This window comes from Panthera onca, chromosome A3 (genome assembly GCF_046562875.1).
Source record: "Panthera onca isolate mPanOnc1 chromosome A3, mPanOnc1 haplotype 2, whole genome shotgun sequence".
Taxonomy (NCBI): Eukaryota; Metazoa; Chordata; class Mammalia; order Carnivora; family Felidae; genus Panthera; species Panthera onca.
Genome location: NC_138341.1, coordinates 122,119,302 through 122,143,483, shown reverse-complemented (window position 1 = coordinate 122,143,483; position 24,182 = coordinate 122,119,302). Strand labels below are relative to the sequence as shown.

Below are 24,182 nucleotides of genomic sequence, written 5' to 3'. Positions count from 1 at the left end.
GAGGGAGGGAAGGAAGGAAGGAAGGAAGGAAGGAAAGGGAGGGAGGGAAGGAAGGAAGGAAGGAAGGAAGGAAGAAAGAAAGAAAGAAAGAAAGAAAGAAAGAAAGAAAGAAAGAAAGAAAGAAAGAAAATGATTACCTTAGAACAGCAACACTGTTGAAGTGTAGGAAACATATCCACACACAGAGAAGAGTGTGAAATAGGGCCCACACCCTCAGGAGAAGAGGAGAAGAGGGAAGCCAAGAGTGATAATGGATGAATATAATGAGATGGCAATTTTGGTCTGAAAAGAATGTGATTAGCTCCTAATGACTGCCACCATTCCCCGGTCAATCTACTGTAACTAGCTGCTAATGTAAAAATAATGCCCCTTGGCTGGCTCCCTTTGAAGATGGAGAGAAGTCTCCCTCATACTTTTACCCCCTCTTATTTTTTTTCCTTCAGGAGATTATCCCCTATTACACCGCAGCTCCCTAAAAAGGGAAATGGATGTGTGATCAAAGTCAGCCAATAAGAGGGTCATTACAGCGCACTCCTGGGTGGCTCTGTTAGACCTTGCCTCCTCTGCCTAGGTCAACAGCATCACAGCCCCTGGGCTCACACCTTCCCCCAGCCCAGCCCCACCAAGGGACATAGGCTCCCAGAGCTGTGGCAGAGGGCCATGTGGTTTCCCACAGAGTAGGGCCACTCATCACAACTGCTTTTGTTTAGCTTAAGGTTTTCCAGATGGTATCTGAATGCTGGGTGCATCCTGAGGGCCATGGCAGATTTGAGAGGACTCCCAAATTGCCATTTAAGGACGTTGCGGGTGGACAGGGATCTTTATCAGATCTCTGCAGTGTCACAGCACAGAAGGTGCATGCTTATGCTGTGGGGCCCCCGTGGAACAGGGCAAAGTACATGGAGGCAGAGGACACAAAACACTGTCCAAGCTGTCCAAAAGTGGGATCGGAAGCATTATGGGGAAGTGAGCTCTCTGTTGCTGAGGGTATCCAAGTAGCACATGCTATGCATCAGCTTATCAGCTGCCTAGAAGGCCACTAGGGGAGGGAACACAACCAGATGATTTTCAAAGTCACTTACGCCTCTGAGATTCCAGAGAATGTGCAGAAGCCATCTCACCCACTAATGTTTTCAGCCATCTGCCCAACCTATTCATTTATTCCAAAGGGGATTCAGGCACATATGAAGTACAAGGCCAGTATTCAGACATGAATAAGATGCTTTTTCTGGAATAGCCCATCAACAAGTTAAGAGACAAGATTTTCAAATTAATAGATATAAACGAGCCCATCTGATAATAGAAGTGATTTACTAGCTGGGATGAAGCAGAGTGGTGGGAGAGTGAGCAAGGAAGGTTTCACAGAACAGATTTTTGAGTTGGGTTTTGTAGGGTATGTAGGAGTTTACCAGACAGACTCAGGTGGAAGAGAATTTTAAGCAGAGGGAACAGCATATATAAATTCAGTCTCAGAAGTTTGAAACACCTGAAATTGTCTGTGGCATTACATTTGGTTCTTTATCTGTGGAATGTTAATATAAGGACAAGAAATGAGGCTGGAGGGGCATGTGAGGTGAAGTCATTAAGGACCCTGTATTAAAGACTTTGGAATGTATGCTGAAGATACTGGCAAGGGGAGTAACTGGGTCCTATCCGCATTTTAGAAAGATCTCTCTGATTATAGTGAAGAATGGATTGGAGGGGACAAAACCAAAGCAAGAGAAACCAGTGAGGAGACTCATGGGAAAGTGTCTCTCCAGGTAAATTTGCTATTTGCAAGAACCATGGCTGCTCATTAGAATCGCCTAGGGAGTTTAAACACTGCTGATACCTGTGTCCCATCCCCAGAGAGTCTGATTGAATTTAATAGGCTGTGGCTTTGGGAGTTTTTTTTTTTTAAAGCTTCCCCAGATGGTTCTAATGTACAGCCATAACAAAACCTTAAGCTAACTGTAACCTAAATTGTAGCACAGAGTAGGTACTCAACAGATTTTTTCCAAAAACATCATTATGAAACTATTTGGAGTGTCCTATTCTTGGCTTCAGACCACTTTTAGGTGGATATAATTGAATGAACAATTGGCTTTTATCACAGAGGGTTTTGCATAGAAAATCCACGCCTAGGAGGCGCCAGGGTGGCTCAGCTGGTTAAGCGTCTGACTTCCGCTCAGGTCATGATCTCCAGACTCCTGAGTTTGAGCCCCACATCAGGCTCTGTGCTGGTCTCCCCCACTCACTCTGTGTCTCTCTCAAAAAAAAAAAAAAAAAAAAAAAAAAAAAAAATTAAAAAATTAGAAAATCCACCTCCAGATGGGCTTCTTGGTGGCTCACTCAGTTAAGCATCTTACTCTTGGTTTCAGCTCAGGTCATGATCTCATAATTCATGGGATCAAGCCCCAAGGGGATTCTCTCCCTCTCTCTCTGCCCCTCCCCTGCTTGCGCTCACTCTCTCTCTCAAAATAAACATTTTTTAAAAAAAGAAAGAGGGGCGCCTGGGTGGCTCAGTCGGCTAAGCGGCCGACTTCGGCTCAGGTCAGGATCTCACAGTCCGTGAATTCGAGCCCCGTGTCGGGCTCTGGGCTGACAGCTCGGAGCCTGGAGCCTGTTTCAGATTCTGTGTCTCCCTCTCTCTGACCCTCCCCCGTTCATGCTCTGACTCTCTCTGTCTCAAAAATAAATAAACATTAAAAAAAAATTGTTTTAAAGAAAGAAAGAAAATCCACCCCCAGAGTATCAGCTCAAACCTTGAGAAGCCCAACATTACCAGTGAGACAGCACAGCTCACCATTGCAGAGTCAAGAATGTACAGGCTTGGCAGCTTGTCTGAAACAGCTGGCACTACCTAGCTGGGGGAGGAGGCCCAGGGCTGGAACCTTTGTTCCAGGAGTTAACATGCAAAAGCAAGAACCACATGAGGTCTAGAGATGTCCCGTGCTGGGGGGTGATGGTCATTTGTAGTGAGGAGTAAGAAGAGGAGGAGAGAGGAGAAAAAGGAGAGACAGGCCCTCCATTTGTAAAATGAGCACTTTCTTACCTCCATAGTACTTTTGTCACACTCACGTTTAGGGCAGAGACTGGTGCCCAGAGCCTAGAACCTGCTTAGCTTCTCCTCCAGGGTACCTGAGGGTTTAGGCCACACAAACAACAAAATGCTGATCAATTAATGGCTGGGAAGACACTCGAGAGCCCCGGTCTGAAACCCTGGGGCGAGCTAAGTCGGAGAACACAGCTTAGCCAGGCAGCGCCAGCAAGGGCCTCCCACCCCATCTGCATTCCACCTGGAATAGCCAGATAGCAGAATGAGCACCAGTTCTACCTACCCAGGCACCGCGTAGTTGAGGATCATGGTTATGCTTCTAGAAAAAAAAGGTCAGCAACATACAGCCACAGGCTACATCCAGTCCAACGCCCACCGTCACCGTCGTAAATACAGCTTCATCAGAACAAAGCCACGCCCATGTGTTTGCATTTTGTCTGTGACTGCATTTGCTCTGCAACAGTAGAGGATGAGTGGTTACAACAGAGAACGTGGCCTGCAAAGCCCAAGCTGCCCCCTCTCTGACATTACAGAAAGTCTGCCCACCTCTTCTCTAGAAGACCCACCCAGATTGGCTTATTAACACATGGGAGCCTGGAAGCAAGAAAGGGGGTATCGTGCATGGGCTGGGCTTTGAACAGGCAGTGGTCCCGCTTGCCTATAAAACACAGCCCACTGATTGGTGGCATTTCTGACCACTCGGCTCACACACTGCTTGTCTTGGCTGAACATGGTAAGGGATGGATGAGCAAAGGCAAGGCCAGTGCAACAAGATGAGTGGACGCTCCGCTCCCCTGCACTGCAGACAGGGTGCTGTGTAGACGGAGGGCAATGCAAATCCAGCCTCAGAAGCAGTGTGGTGCCCATGAGCAGGGCATTCAGCCCACTCTACAGGGTGCAGGGTGGGAACAGAAATCAAAATGTAGCCTGGCCTTCGTGCTTCTGCAGACTTCCTAAAGTGGCTCCTGCTCCCTTAAATGCCCATCTTCCTTCCCTGTATGATAAGTGACTGCCCCCTCCCCTGTGTCTACATGACGCTTGGCTCATAACTCTGTTGATTGCTCCATGTGGCGGTTGACTTGTCTGTCTCCTCTTGGACTGATGACTCCCATACCTTCCCTTCCCCTGTGACTGTGAACCTCTGCCTCTAGCCTCCTTCTCAGCATCTCCGCTTGGACATCAAGTAATCAGCCTCAACATGGCTGCTGTTGCCGGAACATCTCAAGAAGCACACTGTCCTCGACAAGGGCGAGCCACTGTTCTGAGCACTTTGTGTACCCAAAACACAGCACAGAATTCCCACCTCCCCACCTCTCTTTCTCCCCATCTGTTTCTTCTCCATCTCCACAAATGGCCTGACCCTCCACTCAGTTCTTCAGGCCAGCAGTCTGAGAGTCAGCCTTCACACCCCCTTCCCTCATAGTCCACACCTACAGCAGATGTGTTGGTGGCCTGCCCATGTCCCCTCTACTCTCAGTGTTCCCACTCATGCTCACTCAATGCCTGCCTTCCAGAAGCACCTGTGGCTTTTCGCCTAAGGACTTCCTTAACACAAAAGAATATGCACACCTTGCCTGCAGAGCATAGCAGAAGTGCCAAGGGATTTCCTAAGAGTTGTCCTCAACCAATGGTGTATCGGAATTGATGGGTAAATACTCCAGCATGAGATGGGCCTGTGAGATCAAACCCTGGGTGGACACAGCGGTGACCTGCTCATTGAGGTACCCTGGACCAACTTCCTTCCCTTGATTGCCTCACTTCCCCCAGTCTCCCACCCATGGGCCTTAGGATTGCCTCCCAGATAAGATCTTATATTCAAATGCTTGTTTCCCAGTGTGTTTCTGAGGGAACCAAAATCTGCAATATTCAGTGGAACGTCCTGACAATGATCACTTCTAACCACGTCCACTGCCACCATCCTGGTAAAAGGTCCAAGGTACCATCATCTCTTACCTGGACTATTGCAACAACTTCCTAACTGATCTCCCTGCTTCCTCCCCCAGCCTCCTAGAGCCTGTATCCCATATGTGAGCCAGAGCATGCTTTGTAAAACATAAATCAGATCAGCCAACTGCACTACTCACATCTCTCAGTGGTCTTCCCATCGTACTTAGAGTAATACCCACCTCATTACTGGTGACCACAATGCCTTATATAACCTGAACTGTCCCAGCCTGTCCAGTTGCTTCCATCACCACCCTCCCTGCCTCATCCTTGAATATGGTCATTTGTTACCACCTTTGCACCTGCTATTCCCTCTGCCTGGAAGACACATTCTGCTTTTGGCACGACTGGATTTTTTGCATCATTAAGAAGTTAGTTACCTGTTACCTTCTCAGAGAAGCCTTCCAAGACTGTATCATCTGAAGACATTTACATCTTCCATCACTATCCTTTTCCCTTTTTTTCTTTTCTTGCCTCTTTCCAGTATCTAAAATCCCATATGTTTGCTCTTTCATTTGTGATGTCTTCCAGTTGACTGGAAGCTTGAGGGGGGACTTTGTCTATTTCTCTGTATCCTGAGTACCTAGAACAGTGCCAGATGCATATTAGGGACTCAATAAATCTGTCGAATGAACAAATGGGTTAATGAACAAATGACTCCCCTGCTGGGCCAGATTTGGGCCCACGACACACACAAGACATCAATGGCATTTGAGTCAATGAACAAGTGATTAAGTCCATGGAGGGGCCAAGTCTGTGTTCCCTCCAGGTCACATCTGAGAACACAGAACCCTTTATACTGAGTCACCCATCCCAGTGGGTCTCTTTCTCCGCCTGGCTCAGCAGCACATGGATAAAGTCCTTATTGCAGGCCATTCTAACCACTCTCTCCTTCTCTTTTAGGCCTTGCCAGAGGGGCAGACAGCTTCATGGGACACAGCCAAAGAGGATGAAAACCGCAATAAGAATCGATATGGAAACATCATATCCTGTAAGTGCCCTCAGGGTTTGGGGAGCAGCCAGCTCGGGGCCCAAAGGGGCCCCAGGCTACTCTGGTCACACAGGAAGCACGGTTTGAGGCATCATGACTTTGACCAGACCCCACTTCTAGGGCTGCAGGTGTTATAAGGTGAGCACCTGCCAAGCAGGGCCCGTGTGGGCCAAAACCCTTAGTGGCACTGAGCCTGCAAGAGAGCATGTTTTGTGCAGAGGTAGGGAGGCATGCAAGGTCTTTGCCTTTTGCTCAACAATGAGCTTTAACATTTCTGTAATCACGTCTGATGCATAGTTTGATGAAGGCAGTAGTGCAGAGCAGTTAGAGCCCCCCTGGAGTCAGACTGCCTGGGCTTCTACCCCAGCTGTGGTGCCCTGAACACATTACCTCACCTCTCGAAGCTTCGGTTTCTTCACCTTTGAGATGGTAAAAATAATAAAGATAGGGTTGTTTTAAAAAGTTACATAAACCCTTTCACGGTGCCTAGCACCATTACTCTTAGCCATAGAGTTAGTTTCTCAGGGTCACTGATGAGCAGCATAGATAAGTTATTCCACCTTCTTTTAACCGGAAATCACCGAATACCCATCTGGGGACATGGAGTAAGCCAGGTTGGTGGGGGATGGGCATGATCAGATGTCCATTTTGGAAAGATCATCAGGGTAGCTGATTGGGAGGGTGGATCTGACTAGGAGAGATTGGAGGCAGAGGGACCAGTCGAGAGGCTACTGCAGTGGTCCCAGCAAAGGATGATGAGGCCTGAACAAGAACAGTGACAGTACTTGTATGTGACTGTGCCTAATATTCAGTGCTAGAAGGTGAGGGAGGGAGATATTGTAATGGACCTTCACACCATGCACAGGTCACACACAGTATTATCCCTGCCAGATATCAGTCTGTGCAGCCTTCAAAGCAACATAAATACAGAGAGGACAAAGTTACCTCATACAAAATGTTGACCACGTGGTCTGACTAGAACAAGAGTCTCTAACAGCCTTTGTCTGCCATGATGTAGTCAACCTGAATCTTTTAACATCTCACCAATTGTGTGTATAGCATTTCTGGTCTCAACTCTCAGGATAACCCAGCCTAGCCAAAAAAAAAAAAAAAAAAAAGGAGGGGAAAAAAGGACCCTGAATAACAAATTATTTCTAGCATAGTTCAGTGTTTTGTTTTGTTTAACTGTCTAGACATTGCCTAAGAAAAAAACTTGGAGGAAGAAGGCATAAGATACAGGCAGCTTGCAAAGGAAGAAAGAGGCAGAAGTTTTAGCTTAGCTGTTTCCTGTGCTGATTTAGGAATGGGCTATGAATGGTAGAACTAATCAGAAAACACTTATAATTTGTCTCTTGGAAGATAGTAATGCAGGCAGGAAGATTTCTTGCAAGTGAAGTGTTGGAAAGAGATGCTCAAACAATCAGGAAATGTATTATTAAGACCTGTGATGTGTGAGCTTCCTCTGAGCCAGCCCTGTGCTGGGCCCTCAATCTCTGCTCCCAGGGTCCCGTTCCAGGCACACGTAGCTTCTCACTCTGACCATCCTCTGCTTCAACACCGTGCAAACCGTGTCCTAAAATACCTGGTCCCTTGTCTGTTCCCCCTATGAGACTGTGAGTTTATGTAGGGTTCACTAAATTATAGGCTGTGAAACCTTAGGTGACCATGCCAAACCTTAGTCTTCTCTCTGTAAAATGGATACAACAATGTCTTCCTCCCAAGGTGTTGTGCAGACAAGAAAAGATAAATGACTAGAACATAGTGAAGAGACAGACCCTGCCTCCCTGAGAGGCAAGAATATCCAGACTGGGCCAGGCATCCAGGCGAAAGCCTGTGGGGGCCAAGGATGAGAAGCTGAGCCAAGCTGTGTATCTTCCAGACTTCCCTCCTCATCCTCAGCACCCAGTACCTTGGCTGTGCCATTGTCCTCTCTCAACTGAACTCTGCCCAAGCCTTCTTCCTGATGATGCACATCTAATCTGACCCCCACCTTCCACCTATCTGGTATCTGACAGAAGCCAGCAGGACCTCCTCAAAATGTGAATTGGATCCTGTCATTTTCCTACTGAAAACCCTTCAACTGCCTGTCCTTCATTTCTAATTTTTTTCCACTTGGCATTTTTTTAAATGTAACATTTATTTTTTGAGAGACAGAGTGTAAGCAGGGGAGGGGCAGAGAGAGAGGGAGACACAGAATCTGAAACAGGCTCCAGGCTCTGAGCTGTGAGCACAGAGCCCAACAGGGGGCTCAAACTGATGAGCTGTGAGATCATGACCTGAGCCGAAGTCGGATGCTTAACCGACTGAGCCACACAGGCGCCCCTCTTTCCTTCCATTCTAAGCACTTCCTACCCAAAGGCCCTCAACCACCTCTCCACTCCCACTCCATACTGTGTGTTCTCCATCACAGTTTCCTCAGCTAAGCCATACTTCATTCAGTCCCTTGAGCTTTCTGTGCTCAATCATGCCATAGGGTCTTTGCACATTCTGTTCTGTCAAAGTGCCCTTCCCTCCTCTCTTTGCTCTGCTAAGTTCTACTTATTCTTCAGATCCTACTTGGTCACCACTTCCTCAGGGAATTCTTCTGACCCTTCACATTTGGTCAAAACCTCATTATTCATTATTCACTCCTTGAGCACAATGCATGTCTTATCATCACTGTGATTTGAGAGGCATTTGGATGACTGTCCGTTGACTGGCTGTTTTCCTCACTGAAAAATAGATGCTGTGTGACAGCAGGTGGATGACTGTCTTATACTTCTGTGTCCCCAAACCTGGCATATGACTGGAACTTAGTAAATAGGAACTTAATGTTGGCAAGCAGACACTCTGCAAAACCCCAAAGGGCTTGAGCCATGGCCCTCTCCCTTCTGGCTTCTCAGGTAAAATAGAAAATACGCAGGAAGGTTGGAGGGAGAAAGACTGGAATAGGACAACGTGGGGCATGGTGATATGCTGGTAAGGAAGACGGTCCTGAGCCTGGGTGGGGGCAGAGACACGGGACACAGGAAGGGGCAGAAAGAGAACAGCCCTGTCCTCTGTGAGAGCTGTACCTTGGACGCAGGATTCCAGGTAGCAAGGAAAAACAATGAAAGGGATTAAACTCCACCACTGGGGGTGCAGAAGATGCTATCAGCACGTGTCCCACCCACACCCCACAGCCTCACCAGCAGGCGGTCTGGCATCCTGGACCAAGACTAGGGTGAGCAGGCGAGGCACCCACAGTGCAACATTCAAGGAGATGCCACCCTCGGCTGCAGGACCCTGAGAGCGAGCGCCCCCTTGAGGTGTGTGCCCTGGATGCCTCACTCGGTTCCCCCTCATGCTGCCCTGTCTGCCTTTCTTCACCTGAGGGCTTGCTGCAAAGCTGGGGCAGGACTCTCCGTGCACAAGGCAGTCTCTCCCTGGCCGGTGAAGTAGCCCAGCTCCTCACCATCCCATGGAGGCTGTGTTCTCCACCTTTTCCAGACCCCACAGGGACTGGGCAGCAGCTGTCCACCACAGGAACAAGCTTGAAAACTCCCCCTTATGGGGGCTACCTCCTCGGCCATCTCACTGTCCCTTCCTCACTGCTGCCCCTGCTCCTTTATAAACTATGTGCCCTGGAACCCTCTTCTCACATCTGCTTCTGGGCAAACCGAGAGGAGGCAGAGGGAATTCAGACACCTAACGATACCACCTTGACGGGCTGGAACAAGCCTGAATCTCAAGGGTCAGTAATTCTACAGTATACTGTGGCCGGAGTGGGTCTGCGCTCAGTACAAAAGGAGACAGTATCAGGCAACCAGTGCGTTCAAAAGCCCTGGAAGACATACCGGGGAACTGAGCAAAGAAAGACTCCTGGAATTGAAACGAGAAAGGTAAAAAGAGAAACAGCCCGGAGGAACAGGAAGTGTTCCTGCCCTTGTATGTGTCCCTCCCTAAGGCAAAGTCTGCCGTGGTTTGATAAATAGAAATATTCTTGGCACAAGAAGAAAACTGGGTGTGATTAGCATCTTAAGGAACCCAGAGCTCCGGGAGGCTGGAGTGGAGGACAAAGGCCCAGGCCAAGAGGACAGAAAAGATTAAAGGGGGGAGAGAAGGAGGGAGGGCACCGCCTGCAAATGAAACAATGGAAGAGAATCCCTGGCTAAATAAGCCCTTTCTTCCAAATGAGGCTGTTCAGAATTTAGTAACAGAGACAGTGGGGCTTCCAAGGGGTGAAAGTGGCAAGGAAGCGAAAGGGAAGGAAATGAATGGGGAAACAGAACAAAGAATTCTTTGCTCTCAAGCAGCTCTGGGCAGAGACTGTGGACAAGGGGAAATTTCTAGAATACCAAAGCATTCTCATGCAGAAGTTCTGGTGGGGGCTTCCTGGACTGCTGGAAAGAAGTTACACTGAGGATAGGAAGTGAGCTCAGGGGTTGCCAATGTCATCAAATGAGGCTCCCCTTCTGGGATCCATCAGGGTCCCAGCAGGAAACAGACTGGACCCTCAAGTAGGATGATTTGAACAGAATTTAATCAAGTGTTGTTTGTATAAAGGTGGGAGCTAGTTCTAAGGAGATGGCAAGGAACAGTGCAGTGCTTGAGGCTAAATACTCTCAAGGAGAAGCTGCCAGGACCCCCAGAAAGAGAGAGGACCTGGCCGGAGGCTTGGCCCTCAGGGGCATTGCAGCCAGCCCCAGGTGACCCCAGCAAGCAGGGCTGAGGAAATGAGCACCTTGATGGAGTTCTCTGCTCATCCGGTCTTCTGCAGGTGCTTTGCCTTTGACCACACCCAACCCAAAGCCAGAGAATAAGGGAATCTGCAGACCTCATCCGCTGGGCCCCCGTGTACTGGAATATTGGACATGGCTCCAGGCAGAGGTGGGGTTCTGCTTTCAGTTCAGCCCTTGGCCTTCTGCATGTGACCTTCAGCGAGGTCACTTCATCTCTCTGCCCCTCAGTTTCTCCATGCACAGAGGGCAAATTAAGATGAATGAAAACCAAATCTAAATGTGGTATACAGAGACTTTTAAACCCCGCTGAGACTTAGTCCAGCCTCTTTGAATTCACAGGCAAGGAGCGGTGGTCCAGAGATATAGAGTCCCTGCCCAGGTCACACAGCAAGTGTACAGGACAGCCACAGCCAGCACTCTGGTCTCGTGCTGTCAGGGTCCCACATGGTCCCTGGCAAGGAGTCCTTCTGCATCAAAATACATCATGTTCTTGGTGCAGGTGGTGGGGGGCAGATGGGACATGCTAAGGGCTCTGACCTCAGAAAAAAGGCAGGCTGAGATGAGCAATTCAGAGAGGCCATTCTCACTTCCAGGGAGGAACCCAGATTCAGAATAAACCCAGAGGCTTTTCTCTGCTGATTCCTGGGGAGACAGCACTGGGATCACAAAATGGGTGCCTTTTTCAGTGCTCCCAACTCTTGGCCCCCTCTTCTCCTTTGCAAGTCTCTGACGGTGGCCCTTGCCTGGGTCCCACAAATGGGTGCTAGGGCAGAAGTCATCAGTGCCCTTGTTCATCACAGGACTTGTTCTGGCCGCGGGAGCCCCCTCTGCCGGCTTGCAGGGCAGGCCAGAAGTGCTAGGACGCGAACCATCCCCAGGAGCAGCCCCGAGCCACTGACAGGGAGCGGGTGCTCCCGCACTGGCCGCTGTCCCCTCAGACGGAAAGACTCACTGGAGCTTCCAGCAGGGCAGAGCCACAGCTATCTGCGGTGGCAGCTTGCTTAAAGACACATCCCTTACCAGATGCCTTCCTTTCTCCATGTCCTTCCCGTTCCCCTTCCCAGCATCACCTCCCATACCAGCTACTTGCGCTCGAATCCTTGTCTCAGCTTCTGCTTCCAAAGGAACCTGAATGAGAAACCCTCCTCCTTCCCTCCAGAGAGTTCCCTCATTGACTGGGTGAAGGCTGGACAGCCTGCTTAGGATGAAGCAGTAAGTGCATCAGGTAGGCCACTGTGCCTGTGACTTCTCCAGGCGCTCTGCCCTGCCAGGCCTGACCCCTCTGCCTGCCAAAGGCTCCATCTAGGGCCCTGCAGAGGGGAGCCACCCAACCCAGCCAGCGCGGAATGGGCAGAACAAGGAGGTATGGAGACCGTCGGGCTGTTTCCCTCCCCTTCCCCAGCCACCCTCTCTCTTGATAATGGTAATTCAATCAAGATTGAATGTGCAGACCTTTAGCTTCAATGAGGTACCCAGGCAGTCTCAGCAGAATTGTCTCCCTCCTCCCTACCCACTCGTGCAAGATGATGGCATTAACATTTCCAATCCTTCTAGGAAATGATTTTTCAGCTCCGCAGTTCATCGTAATGAGCCAAATCTCTTTTCTCTGAAAAATTACACCTTTTCTTTACCGTCCTCAGTGCCCGGAAGACAGGAAGAAAGAACATCATATATCCAAGTGATATTCTCTCCCCAGCCCCACCTCTCTCAAGCGATTCTCTCTTTAAGTGGATTCTACTCAAGAAGACCCATTTGTTGGGTTACTTTTGGTGGGGGAGGAGGGGAAGAGAGGTTGTAATTTGTCTGCAGAGTGAGAGCTGCATGCAGGAGGAAATAGCCCTCTCCTGTGGGGTGGGTGTGGCAACACAGTGGGATGGGCAGTGTTGGGACTGGAACTGAGATGGAAGGCGTAGATAGGGGCAGTGGGTCTTGGGGTTCCAGGAGGAGTAGGGATCCCACCACTCTATGAGAAATCTCTCGATCCTACACCTTCTCCTGAGTTGTTAAACTTCTTGGAGCCTTGAGTTTCTCATCCATCAAGTGGGGTGGTGATATTTAGAGAGACTTCACAGGGTTACTATGAGAATCAAGCGGCCGAGCCTCCATAAGCTTCTAAAATAGTACCTGGAAGAAACATCCTACTCATTGCACATGGGTAAGTTCCTCTGCCTCACCACCCAACACAGGCTGGGTCTCCAGTCTCAGGGCCCAATTCCAGTAAGATCATTTGGTCTTTCCCAAGACAGATTGAAGTGAATAACCAGGGCACTTCGATGCTACATAATTGGACACCGATCTGCACACCCAGACGTGAGGGTGCATCAGCATCTCCTAGGGGGCTTGTTAAACTATGTATTTCTGGGCCCCACACTGCAGTTTCTGGCTCAGCAGGTCTGGGCTGGGACTCAAGAATTTGCATTTCTTTTTTTTTTTTTTAATTTTTTTTTTTTTTTAACGTTTATTTATTTTTGAGACAGAGAGAGACAGAGCATGAACGGGGGAGGGGCAGAGAGAGAGGGAGACACAGAATCGGAAGTAGGCTCCAGGCTCTGAGCCAGCAGCCCAGAGCCCGACGCGGGGCTCGAACTCACGGACCGCGAGATCGTGACCTGAGCCGAAGTCGGACACTCAACCGACTGAGCCACCCAGGCGCCCCAAGAATTTGCATTTCTAACAAGCTCCCAGGCATTGCTGAAGCTGTTGGTCAAGAGACTACATTTTGAGGACCGCTGATCTAGAATAATAATTAAACCGAATTTACATATTTGTTTTTGATTTCTTACAACACCCCAGGTGCTTTCATATCTTACCTCTTTTAATCCTTGCAATATATCTACAAAGGAAGATTTGATTTTGATGTTATAGTTGGATAAATGGAGGCTCAGGGAAGGTAAGGAACATGCCCCAGGTGATATGGTTGGTCTGTGACAGAGCTCCTGCCTGCCCCCAGAGTCTACCTGCTCCCTTAGTCTCTCCTGCAGAAGGCAGGGCTGGCCGCCAATCTGGGCACAGGGCAGAATGGATCTGCGGGTGGGTTAAAGGGTCAGCTCTGGGGAGAGGCAGAAATTTGAGCCCAGGATCCAGGCACACTCTGCCAGTTCTGTGCAGAGGAAAGAGCCTTGCACCGGAGGCCAGGTTACCTAAAATCAGCTGAATGGCTTTTGAGTAAGGGGCCCTGCCCCTTTCTGGTTCCCAGCCTCTCAGACACAATTATAATAATTATTGAGTACCTGCTGGGTGCCACACACTGTAGATGACTTCAGTAAATAGGGTGCCCTTCCCTAAATAGGATGTGAAGAGGGGAGCCACAGGTTAATCAGGTCGTCACAGAAATACAGCTGTTCTAAGAGCTCTGAAGATAAGTACAGGGAGCTCTCAGAGTCTGGAGTAAAGAGATCATAGGAAACTTCCTGAGTAAGGAACACTGTGCTGAGACCTGAAGAATGAGATGTTCCCAGACTTATGGAGGTAGGTTCGGGGTGTTCCTTTACATGTGCAAAGGCCCTGTGGTCAGAGTAGACATTGGCATTTGAGCAACAGAAAAGAGAGCATAGTTATCAGTTTAGCGTTTAGAGAGGGAGACATGAGGCTGGACTGGGAAGTGGGTCCCAAAACATCAGATCATGCAAAGCAGCATGGGCTCTGTTAAGGCTTTGTTCCTTGTTAGTGGTGCCCTGAGCGGATTCATACCAGCTTGCAAGAACAGATTGTTAAATTTTCAGGAATCTTGTGAGCTAGTTGATGCCATGTTAGTAGCTTGAAATTAGTCGTGGTGGGAGTATTTATACCACAGAAATCAGCAGACTGTACCAATCAGGGTCTTTTTTTCCCTCCAGAGAGCTGTTTGTTAAACATTTAGCAGCATACCACTGGTCTTTGTCTTAAAATGACAAGGAACAGATTGATTCCAGAGGGACAGTGTTTCTGTTCCACTGGCGTTGTGTTCGAGGGAGCTCTTTGGATCTCTATAGAGTCATTGCAGTTATGTCTCCCCTTCTCTGGCTGCCACCCGTTGTCTTCTCCCCACAAGCCCATCCTTGCCCATCCTTGCCCATCTCCCACCTCAGCTGAGAACCAGGTGGGGCCAGCCTCTGCTCACCTCACCACGGAGGGGTCTGCTTCTCCTCTGTATGACTCTTCTCAACTCCTCTCCTTGTCTGGAATATCAAACGAGGAGTACCAAATTAGCTGTTTCTCAGGCTTGCGAAATGTAGATAGAGCATAATGAACATTCTGGGCTGCCTGTAAATTACCTTGTATAAACTCCTTCCCATCACCCGCTGCCCCATGTTTCTCCATGTGCCTGTGGATAAACACAATTTTTTATCCTTCTAATTATATAAAGTTAGAAGGAGAAGGGGATGCAGAATAATATTAGCATCTCCCAGAAGGAATAAATAAACCATGAGGACACTGCTACCCCTTGCAGTCCCTTTCTGGGGAGCCTATGGCTGAATTCTGCCCTTTAAAGTGTACATGCAGTAGTTCCTTGCCTCCACAGAAGATGAATTTTCGTTTGGTACCGAAGGGCAAATGGGAACACTACATTTCTAAGCATCTCAGCCCTCTGCTCACAGCCTGCCTCACATCCAGCCCAGAGCCACCGTTTGTTTATTAATCATCTGCTTCATACCAGGCACTGTCCTAGCACTGTTTTTTTTAGAGCAGTCTTAGGTTTCAGAGGAAGGGAGCAGAACATACAAGAATTCCCATATACTGCCTCCCTCCCACTTACATTCAGGTTCCCCTATTATTAACACTGTGCATGAGTGTGATACATGTGTTACAATTGATGAGCCATTATTATTGGCTAAAGCCCGCAGTTTACATTAGGGTCTATTCTTTGTGTTATGTAGTTCAAAGGGATTTTGAAAATGTACAATGACAGGTATTGATCACAGTATCGTACAGAATAGTTTCACTGCCCTAAAACTCCCCTGTGCTCCACCTGTTCATCCCCCAACCTAGTCCCTGACAACCACTGATCTTTTTCCTGTGTCCATACTGGAACGTCCCAGAGTTGGAATCACACAGTCTGAAGCCTTTTCAGACTGGTTTGTTTCACTTAGCGGTATGCATTTAAGTTTCCTCCATGTCTTCTCATGGCTTGATAATTTATCTCTAAATATCACTGAATGATATTCCACTCTATGGATATACTACATTTGTTTACCTATTTATATATTGAAGGACATCTTGGTTGTTTTCTAAGTTTTGGCAGTTGTGAGTAAAGCTGCTATAAACATTTGTGTGCAGGTTTTTGTGTGGACATAAGTTTTCAACTCATTTGGGTGACTACCAGAGACAGCAATTGCTGGGATCTCATATGATAAGAATATTTTTAGTTTTGAAAGAAACTGCCAAACTGTCTCCCAAAGTGGCTGTACCATTTTGCATTCCCGCCATGAATGAACAAGAGTTCCTGTTGCTCCGCATCCTCACCAGCATTTGATGTTGTCCGTGTTCTGGATTTGGGCCATCGTAGTAGGCGTGTAGAGGTATCTCATTATGATTTTCATTTGAAATTCCCTAATGACGTATGATGTTGAACACTTTTGATACACCTGCTTGCCATCTGTGTATCTTTTTTGCTGGGGTGTCTGTTCAGATCTTTTGCCCAACTTTTAACGCGTTATTTTCTTGTTGTTGAATTTGAGAGTTCTTTGTATATTGTGGATACGAATCCTTTATCTGATATGTCTTCTGCAAATATTTTCTCCCAGTCCATGGCTTGTCTTTTCATTCTCTTCATTCTGTCACACTTTTCATGCCTGCATTTTCTCATGTAATCCTCCCAGCACTCCATGAGCTATACAGTATTGATTCTACTTTGCTAAGGAACCCAAGCTAAGAGAGATCAATTGACTTACTAAGTGGTAGGGCTAAGATGTGAACCCAGATCTGACCCTCAGCTCCATACCTCACATCATCAGTGTATCCCACTTACCACAGGTTAGCACACGCGGGAACGAATTTTTGTCCTTTCATAATAAAATGGCCTTTTGTAGACTCAGAAAATAGAGCTACCCTGTATTTGGATGCCTTGCAGAGGCCAGCATGGGTACTTGTGTCTGAGTACCTTTATATGGCATGGAGAGCCCTCTGTAACCTAACCCCCGCCTGCCTCCTCTCTCTCTTCTCCTGCTGCTAGTCCCCTCACACTGTGTCCACAAGACAGGAAGCGGTTTTCAGCTTCCCTGAGTGCTTGCTTTTTCAAGAGTACTGCCTTCACTCTTGCTGTTCCCTCTGATGAAAAGATTCTTTCTCATTGTCCACTGGTCAAGGCTTGACCACTTCTCTTTTTTAATCTGAGAGAGAGAGAGAGAGAGAGAGAGAGAGAGAGAGAGTGTGTGTGTGTGTGTGTGTGTGCACGTGCATGAGCGGGGGAGGGGCAGAGAGGGAGAGAGAATCCCAAGCAGGCTCTGTACTGTCAGCATAGAGCCAGATGTTATAGTTGGATAACCGTGAGATCATGACCTGAGCTGAACTTAAGACTCAGACACTCAGCCGGCTGAGCCGCCCAGGCACCCCAAGCCTTACCCACTTTTAATTCACATAGTACTTCACAAAGCCCTCCTGTCTCCACTTTCTAGACTTTGAAGCTCTACTTCTGTGTACAGTCTGCTTCCCAAACCACACTGACAGATTTCTTAAGCATGTGTATCACTTTGGTGGCACTCCCTTAGGCCAGCCAGCCTGTACGTAGTAGGTTCTTCGTGAGTGAATGAAGAGAAGAAATTGACAAATACCGTCATCTGGTGCGTAGAGGCCCCTTTCACCTTTGAGAATATTTAACTTAAATTTTGTTTCTTTTTGATTTTTTAAATAGTTTTTGCCTTCAGATTTTAAGTTTCATTTTAGGTTAAGAAAATTCTTCTCAACATTTTAAACCAGAATTTCTGTTTCCAGTGCTATAGACCCCAGGGGCAGTCATAACTCAATAAATAAAGGAGATGTTTGAATCAATAAGTCAATTAGTGAGACCAATGAGTGAAAACACAATGTGCGTTTTTACTTTTTTAGGGCTTACAGTTTCTTTTTAAGTTTGTTTGTCTGTCCTGTCTGTTTGTTTAGAGAGGAAGAGAGAGAACCAGTGGGGGAGGGGCAGAGAGGTGGGGTGGGAGGGACAGATGAGCCAAAGCAGGCTCTGTGCTGACAGCAGCAAGCCCAATGTGAGGTTCAAACTCACAAATTGTGAGATCATGACCTGAGCTGAAGTCAGATGCTTAACTGACTGAGCCACCCGGGCGCCCCAAGGCTTACAGTTTCTGTAACCACTGGTAACAGGGGTTACCAGCCCCATCTGGGACTCGGGTGCTGGGCCTTTCCTGAGTCCTTGCCAGAGCAGGGGGTCCCCCTGGAAGCCCCACTTCCAGGGGCTAGAATGCTGAAGGAGCTGGGACCGGCCATTTGCACAGACTTCAGAAGCAGAAGTCCAGGGACAGCACCTTGTGTGGGTGGAGCTGGGATTCAGGGTGAGGGGGACCTGAGCTAGAATCCCAGCTTTGCCACTCACGGGCTGTATAACGTTGGCAACTTACTTAACCTCTTTGAACCCCTGTTTCTTCATCCGTGAAGTGGGAAGGAAAAAAATACCATATCATTATGGCCTTACTGTAGTAATCTACAGAGCTACGTTGAGGAATTAAGGATTGAGTGAGATCACGTGTGTATAGTCTGATACCTGCATGAACTCCATAAAGGTGCACTTCACACCCCACTCCCCCCAGCAAAGGGATGAGTTAGACCTCCCCCCCTGTTTCCTCTAGCTGCTTCCACCGAAACTCTTGCCCATGATGAGTAAGAAAAGTGGCATCTGGTATATCTCTGTGTCTATCATAGTGCCTGGCAAATGACACATGCTCAATGAATAATTTTTAATTATTTAATTAATGGATATGAAGTAGTGTCCTGTCCATTCCCGGGCCTGTTTGTCCATCCTAGGACCCATTCCTTGCCTTCTCCTGTTCAACCCCTGCAGGCTTCATTTCTCAGTCTCTTTGCCAGCTGGCCTCCAGCTGGGTTTGACCAAGGCCGTGCACTGGTGAGAGACTGGAAGGCAGGGAAAGGAAGGAGCCGGAGTACTTCTTCTCTGTCCCAATCGCAGACACCTCCTATAGCAGCGAGTGAGGCTCCTCTTTTTCTCCAGCTCCCCCCCCCAAGAGAGGCCCACGGGCTCTAGCTTCCATGGTGGGGCGGTAGCCCCCAGCTCGGATAACCTCACCTCCCCTCTCCATGCCGCCATCCCTAGGAAGGCAGTGTCTCCTTGCTGGTGCCGATCTCTGAGTTACCACCGCCTCTATTTGCCCTGTCAGCTCTTCCATCACCAGGTGACCCCTTCTCTGGCATTAATTCTCTCTGCCATGTGCGCTTGAAGCAGTTTCCAAAACCCTGCTTAGACCTCCTCTTTGGAAGCAGGAGTGTCTGAGCTCAGAGTTAGGAGAACCCCACGCTTAAGTTCCACCGTCCATGGACCATGTGGCTAGTCAGTTGTCGTGAGCCTCAGTTTCCTCATTTGTAGTGAGGGCTACACTGCTTGTCTCACAGGATCATGAAGTGATCCACTCGTATGCTCACCAAGGATTTGTGGAGCTCCTGCCTCACGAGAAGGCACAGAGGATGGAACGGGGAACAGAGCAGTAGTGGCCCTGTTCTCAGGGGCTTCCGGTTAGTAGCAGTAGATGTGCATGGAAACTGCGAAGTGCTTCATGAGTCTTAGCAGGACAAGCTGACCCCACTGCCTGACCCCGGGGACGCTTGTGGGGAGCACTCCAGCCCACTTGCTGGGAACCCTAGCCGTGGCCTAGACTGGACCGTGGATGCAGTGACTTACAGTGGTGGGCACACAGTCACCTGGACAGCAAGCTGAGCCCCTCCTCCAACCAGACCCAACCAGGGTGTTTCGTTTTTGTGTGTCTCTTAGCATGGCGAAGTGCACTTTAGTTAATTGTAAGGGATTAGCCTGATTCTTCCGTACAAGGGGTTTTTTCATAGTTTTTATTTGATGTTATTTGAAGTAAGCATGCCATTGACTAAACCTTGCAAATCTTGTTTATGCCTGGATTGGGTTTGAAAGGGTATTTATTCTCTGTAACATGACTTTTGGTTATTGATGATCTCTTTTATAATGATGTAAGCCATCTTCACTTGAATGATTGTATTGGTAACAGTATGTGGCCAACAATCTACTTGCACCAATACCCCAAGAGGCAAAAGAACAGCATTTGTGCACATGTGGAAAATAGGTAAAGTTGCCATTTTTCAGCAAAGCAGGAAAGCGGAGCATGTTAGTCCGGATCCAACACTTCTCACTTCCTGAGTGTTTTGATCTCTCTTGCACTGTCCTATGAAGAAGGTATTTCTACCTCCCTATTAATGACAAAATCACTAAGACTTAAAGGAGCAGGTGACTCACCCAGATAGGTAATGACAGAACCAGAAGGACAGGCGGAAACAAAGAGAAGGCGCACGCAGTGCTTTTTAAGGCACAGTGATCTCCCTGAGCCTCAACTGCCTCATCTGTAAATGGGTATAATAACTGCAGGTGGGACCAGGGGTCAAATGAGAGAGTAAGAAAGCAGTATGATGCCCCTATTGCTGATACATGGCAGCTCTTCAGGAGGGTAGTGCTGGCCCCTCACCGGCAGGCCTCTTACCACCCACCCCCTTGTTTTCTGCTCTCTCTCTCTCTCTCTCTCTCTGCAGATGACCATTCCCGAGTGAGGCTGCTGGTGCTGGATGGAGACCCGCATTCCGACTACATCAACGCCAACTACATTGATGTGAGAGTCTTCATGGGGCTGGGCGGCTGGGCTCTGGGGCCAGTTACAGCAGGCTCAAGATGGATGGCTGTCCCCCAGACACTCCCCCACAAAGTGGCCCTCCCAGAACATGTCCAGATGCAATTAGCATAACCCAAGTTGATGATCTGTCTAAAATTGCATCCTCTTTCAGGCTGGCTGGAGTAGCCTACTCTGTGGGGTCCCAGGACAGCTGCCCATCTTGTTCATTCACCCATTAATTCATTTGTATGTGTGTCTGTTTGTCCATTCATTCATTCATCTGAAGGTATAGCCATTTATGCGCCACAAATTTAGAAGCGCCTGCTGTGTGCCAGATGCTCTGGGAACCATAAAGCTAAAAGTGCCATGGTCTCTACCCTTTAAAACCTGAGCAGGAAGATAAGCTATGCACATCAATAATTCCAGGGCAAACGGAAAGTGGTAAGTGTCATATGTTCAGATAAAATGCTGCAGGGATTCAGAGGACGGGGAAAAAATCTCTTCTTCCATCAGGAATGCAAGATGTGATGTGAACCAAACTTCAAGCATGGGAAGAATTTAAAATTAAAGAGGGAAAATGGGCCTCTGGTTAGAAAAGCACAAGCCAAAATGTCGCAGCTGGAAGCAGAGGGTGTGTGCAGCTGAGGCTGAGGGGAGCTGAGGCTACATCACGGGAATAGCGGACAGTAAGGCTGGAGCTAGCTAGATCATTGGTGGTTTATGATCAGACTTAGAAAGCCAGACTTGGTTCTATAGACAAGAGAGGGCTACTGAAAGTTCTCTATCACGGAGGTGACCAGTTCAGAGCTGAGCCTAGGGATGATTTCTCTGTCACCAAGGGTAAGATAGCTCTGAGAGAGAAGAGTCTGGGATTCAAACACCGTTAGGAAAGGGGCTGCTTCACCATGGAAGTGAGAGACTTTGTGAAGGGGGAGCATGGCCACAAGGGCCAGACGGACATGCTGTTATAACCAGTGTAAGCCAGCCTGCTCAGGACCTCCATCCACTAGGAGCCCAAGAGCCTTGACGAATGGCTCAGAGATCCACCTCGGTGCCTCCGATGCCCAAGTGCTTTTACAGACAACCTGTGAAGTGCAGCGGTATGCTTTTAAACTCCCCATAATCTAGGCTCATCCAGATGATTCACTGATTCAACAAATATTTATTGAGCCTTATGGTAGTCATTTGTCTGTTTGTTCTCAGATCTCTTTCTTATCCTTCCCCGTTCTCCTTTGCGTTGCTTATATGAGTGTGTGTGTGAGTGTGGGTGTATGTATGTGAGAATGTGGGTGTGTGAGTGCGAATGTGAAAGCATGTTGAGAGCGTGTGTGTATTTGAGTGTGTGTGTGACTATGTATATGAGAGTGTGTATGTGAAAGTGCGTGTGCATGTGTATATGAGTGTGTAGGTATGTGAGAGTGTGTATTTGTATGTAAGACTGCATGTGAGTGCATATATGTATGTGAGAGTATGAGTGTGAGAGTGTGTGCACGTGAGTGCATATATATATATATATATGTATATATATATATATACATATATATATATATATGAGAGTGTGTGTGAGTGTGTAGGTATGTGAGAGTGTATGTATGTGAGAGTGTTTGAGTATGTGTGTGTGTATATGTGAGTGTGTGTATATGAGAGTATGTGAGTGTGTGTGTGAATGTGTGTATGTATGAGTGTATATGTATGTGACTGTGTGTGAGTGTGTATGTGAGAATGTGTGGGAGTGTATGTATGTGAGAGTGTGTGTGCATGTATCTGTGTGTATGTGAGTGTGTGTGAGTGTGTATGTAAGAGTGTGTGAGACTGTATGTGAGTGTGTGTGTGTATATGAGAGTGTGCATGTGTGTATGAGTGTGTAGGTATGTGAGAGTGTGTGCATGTGAGTGCATATATATATATGTGAGAGTGTGTGTGAGTGTGTATGTGAGAATGTGTGAGACTATGTGAGTGTGTGTGTATATGAGAGTGTGTATGTATGTGAGACTGTGTGCATGTGAGTGCATATATGTATGTGAGAGTGTGTGTGAGTGTGTATGTGAGAGTGTGTGCATGTGAGTGCATATATGTATGAGTATGAGTGTGAGAGTGTGTGCATGTGAGTGCGTATATATATATGTGTGAGTGTGTATGTGAGAGTGTGTGAGACTGTATGTGAGTGTGTGTGTGTATATGAGAGTGTGTATGTATGTATGTGAGACTGTGTGCATGTGAGTGCATATATGTATGTGAGAGTGTGAGAGTGTGTGCATGTGAGTGCATATATATATATATATATATATATGAGAGTGTGTGTGAGTGTGTAGGTATGTGAGAGTGTGTGTATGTGAGAGTGAGTGTGTATATGTGTGTATATATGTGAGTGTGTATATGAGAGTATATGAGTGTGTGTGTGTGTGAATGTGTGTATGTGTGAGTGTATATGTATGTGACTATGTGTGAGTGTGTATGTGAGAATGTGTGGGAGTGTATGTATGTGAGAGTGTGTGTGCATGTATCTGTGTGTATGTGAGTGTGTATGTAAGAGTGTGTGAGACTGTATGTGAGTGTGTGTGTGTATATGAGAGTGTGTGTGTGTGTGAGAGTATGTGCATGTGTGTATGAGTGTGTAGGTATGTGAGAGTGTGTGCATATGAGTGCGTATATATATATGTGTGTGTGAGTGTGTATGTGAGAATGTGTGAGACTGAATATGAGTGTATGTGTATATGAGAGTGTGTATGTATGTGAGACTGTGCATGTGAGTGCATATATGTATGTGAGAGTGTGTGTGAGTGTGTATGTGTGTGCATGTGAGTGCATATATGTATGTGAGAGTATGAGTGTGAGAGTGTGTGCATGTGAGTGCATATATATATATATATATATATATATATATATATATATGTGTGTGTGTGTGTGTGAGAGTGTGTGTGAGTGTGTATGTGAGAGTGTGTGAGACTGTATGTGAGTGTGTGTGTGTATATGAGAGTGTGTGTGTATATGTGAGACTGTGTGCATGTGAGTGCATATATGTATGTTAGAGTGTGTGTGAGTGTGTATGTGAGAGTGTGTGTGAGTGTGTGTGAGAGTGTGTGCATGTGAGTGCATGTGTGTATGTGAGAGTGTGTGTGTATGTGAGAGTGTGTGTGCATGTATCTGTGTGTATGTGTGAGTGTGTATGTGAGAGTGTGAGAGACTGTATGTGTGTGTGTGTGTGTATGACAGTGTGTGTGTGTGTGAGAGTATGTGCATGTGTGTATGCGTGTGTGTGTGTGCGGCAGGAGGGAGAGCAAGCTGATGCCTACAAGGAAGGCATTGATGGGAGATTGGAAGGGGAAGGCTGGTGTAATTTTCCTCCTCTCTCACCTCCCTGGGTGCTGACTCTGGCAGTGGCCGCATCCCAGCTGTGGCTCCAGCTTCTCCCAGGAAGACCCACTGGAGTTCCCGCCTCTGCCTGGCAACTCCTCTGCTCCAGGGTCCGGCTGCTTCTGTGTCTCCATCACCCACTAGTTCCAGGGGCTGTCACAGTCTCCCTCTGGGAGCCCCTCTGTCCCCTGGTTAGCATCCCAGCTCCTCTAACACTGATAGGTCCCCAGCTCCCCATACCGAATTCCCCGTGTCTGAAACACCCACAGTGGATTCTAGTCCCTGCCTGGACCCTGGCTTACAAAGGGCCTACACATGGTCAGGAACAGGGGCTGGAGTTTCAGTGGAGGTCAAGGTAGACACAGCCTCTGTCC

At 47.8% G+C, this 24,182-nt stretch overlaps 1 protein-coding gene across 12 annotated transcripts in view; it reads left to right on the top strand.

Annotated features, from left to right (window-relative positions):
• The window catches only part of PTPRT (protein tyrosine phosphatase receptor type T), a 1,077,107-nt gene that overhangs the window by 988,926 nt on the left and 63,999 nt on the right, over nt 1-24,182 (top strand). For all 12 annotated transcript variants that reach the window (XM_060618029.3, XM_060617982.3, XM_060618020.3 and 9 more), the window contains 2 exons: nt 5,885-5,972; nt 20,378-20,454. In XM_060618029.3, the coding sequence (XP_060474012.1) occupies nt 5,885-5,972; nt 20,378-20,454 (165 nt within the window). The remainder of the gene's footprint in view (nt 1-5,884; nt 5,973-20,377; nt 20,455-24,182) is intronic.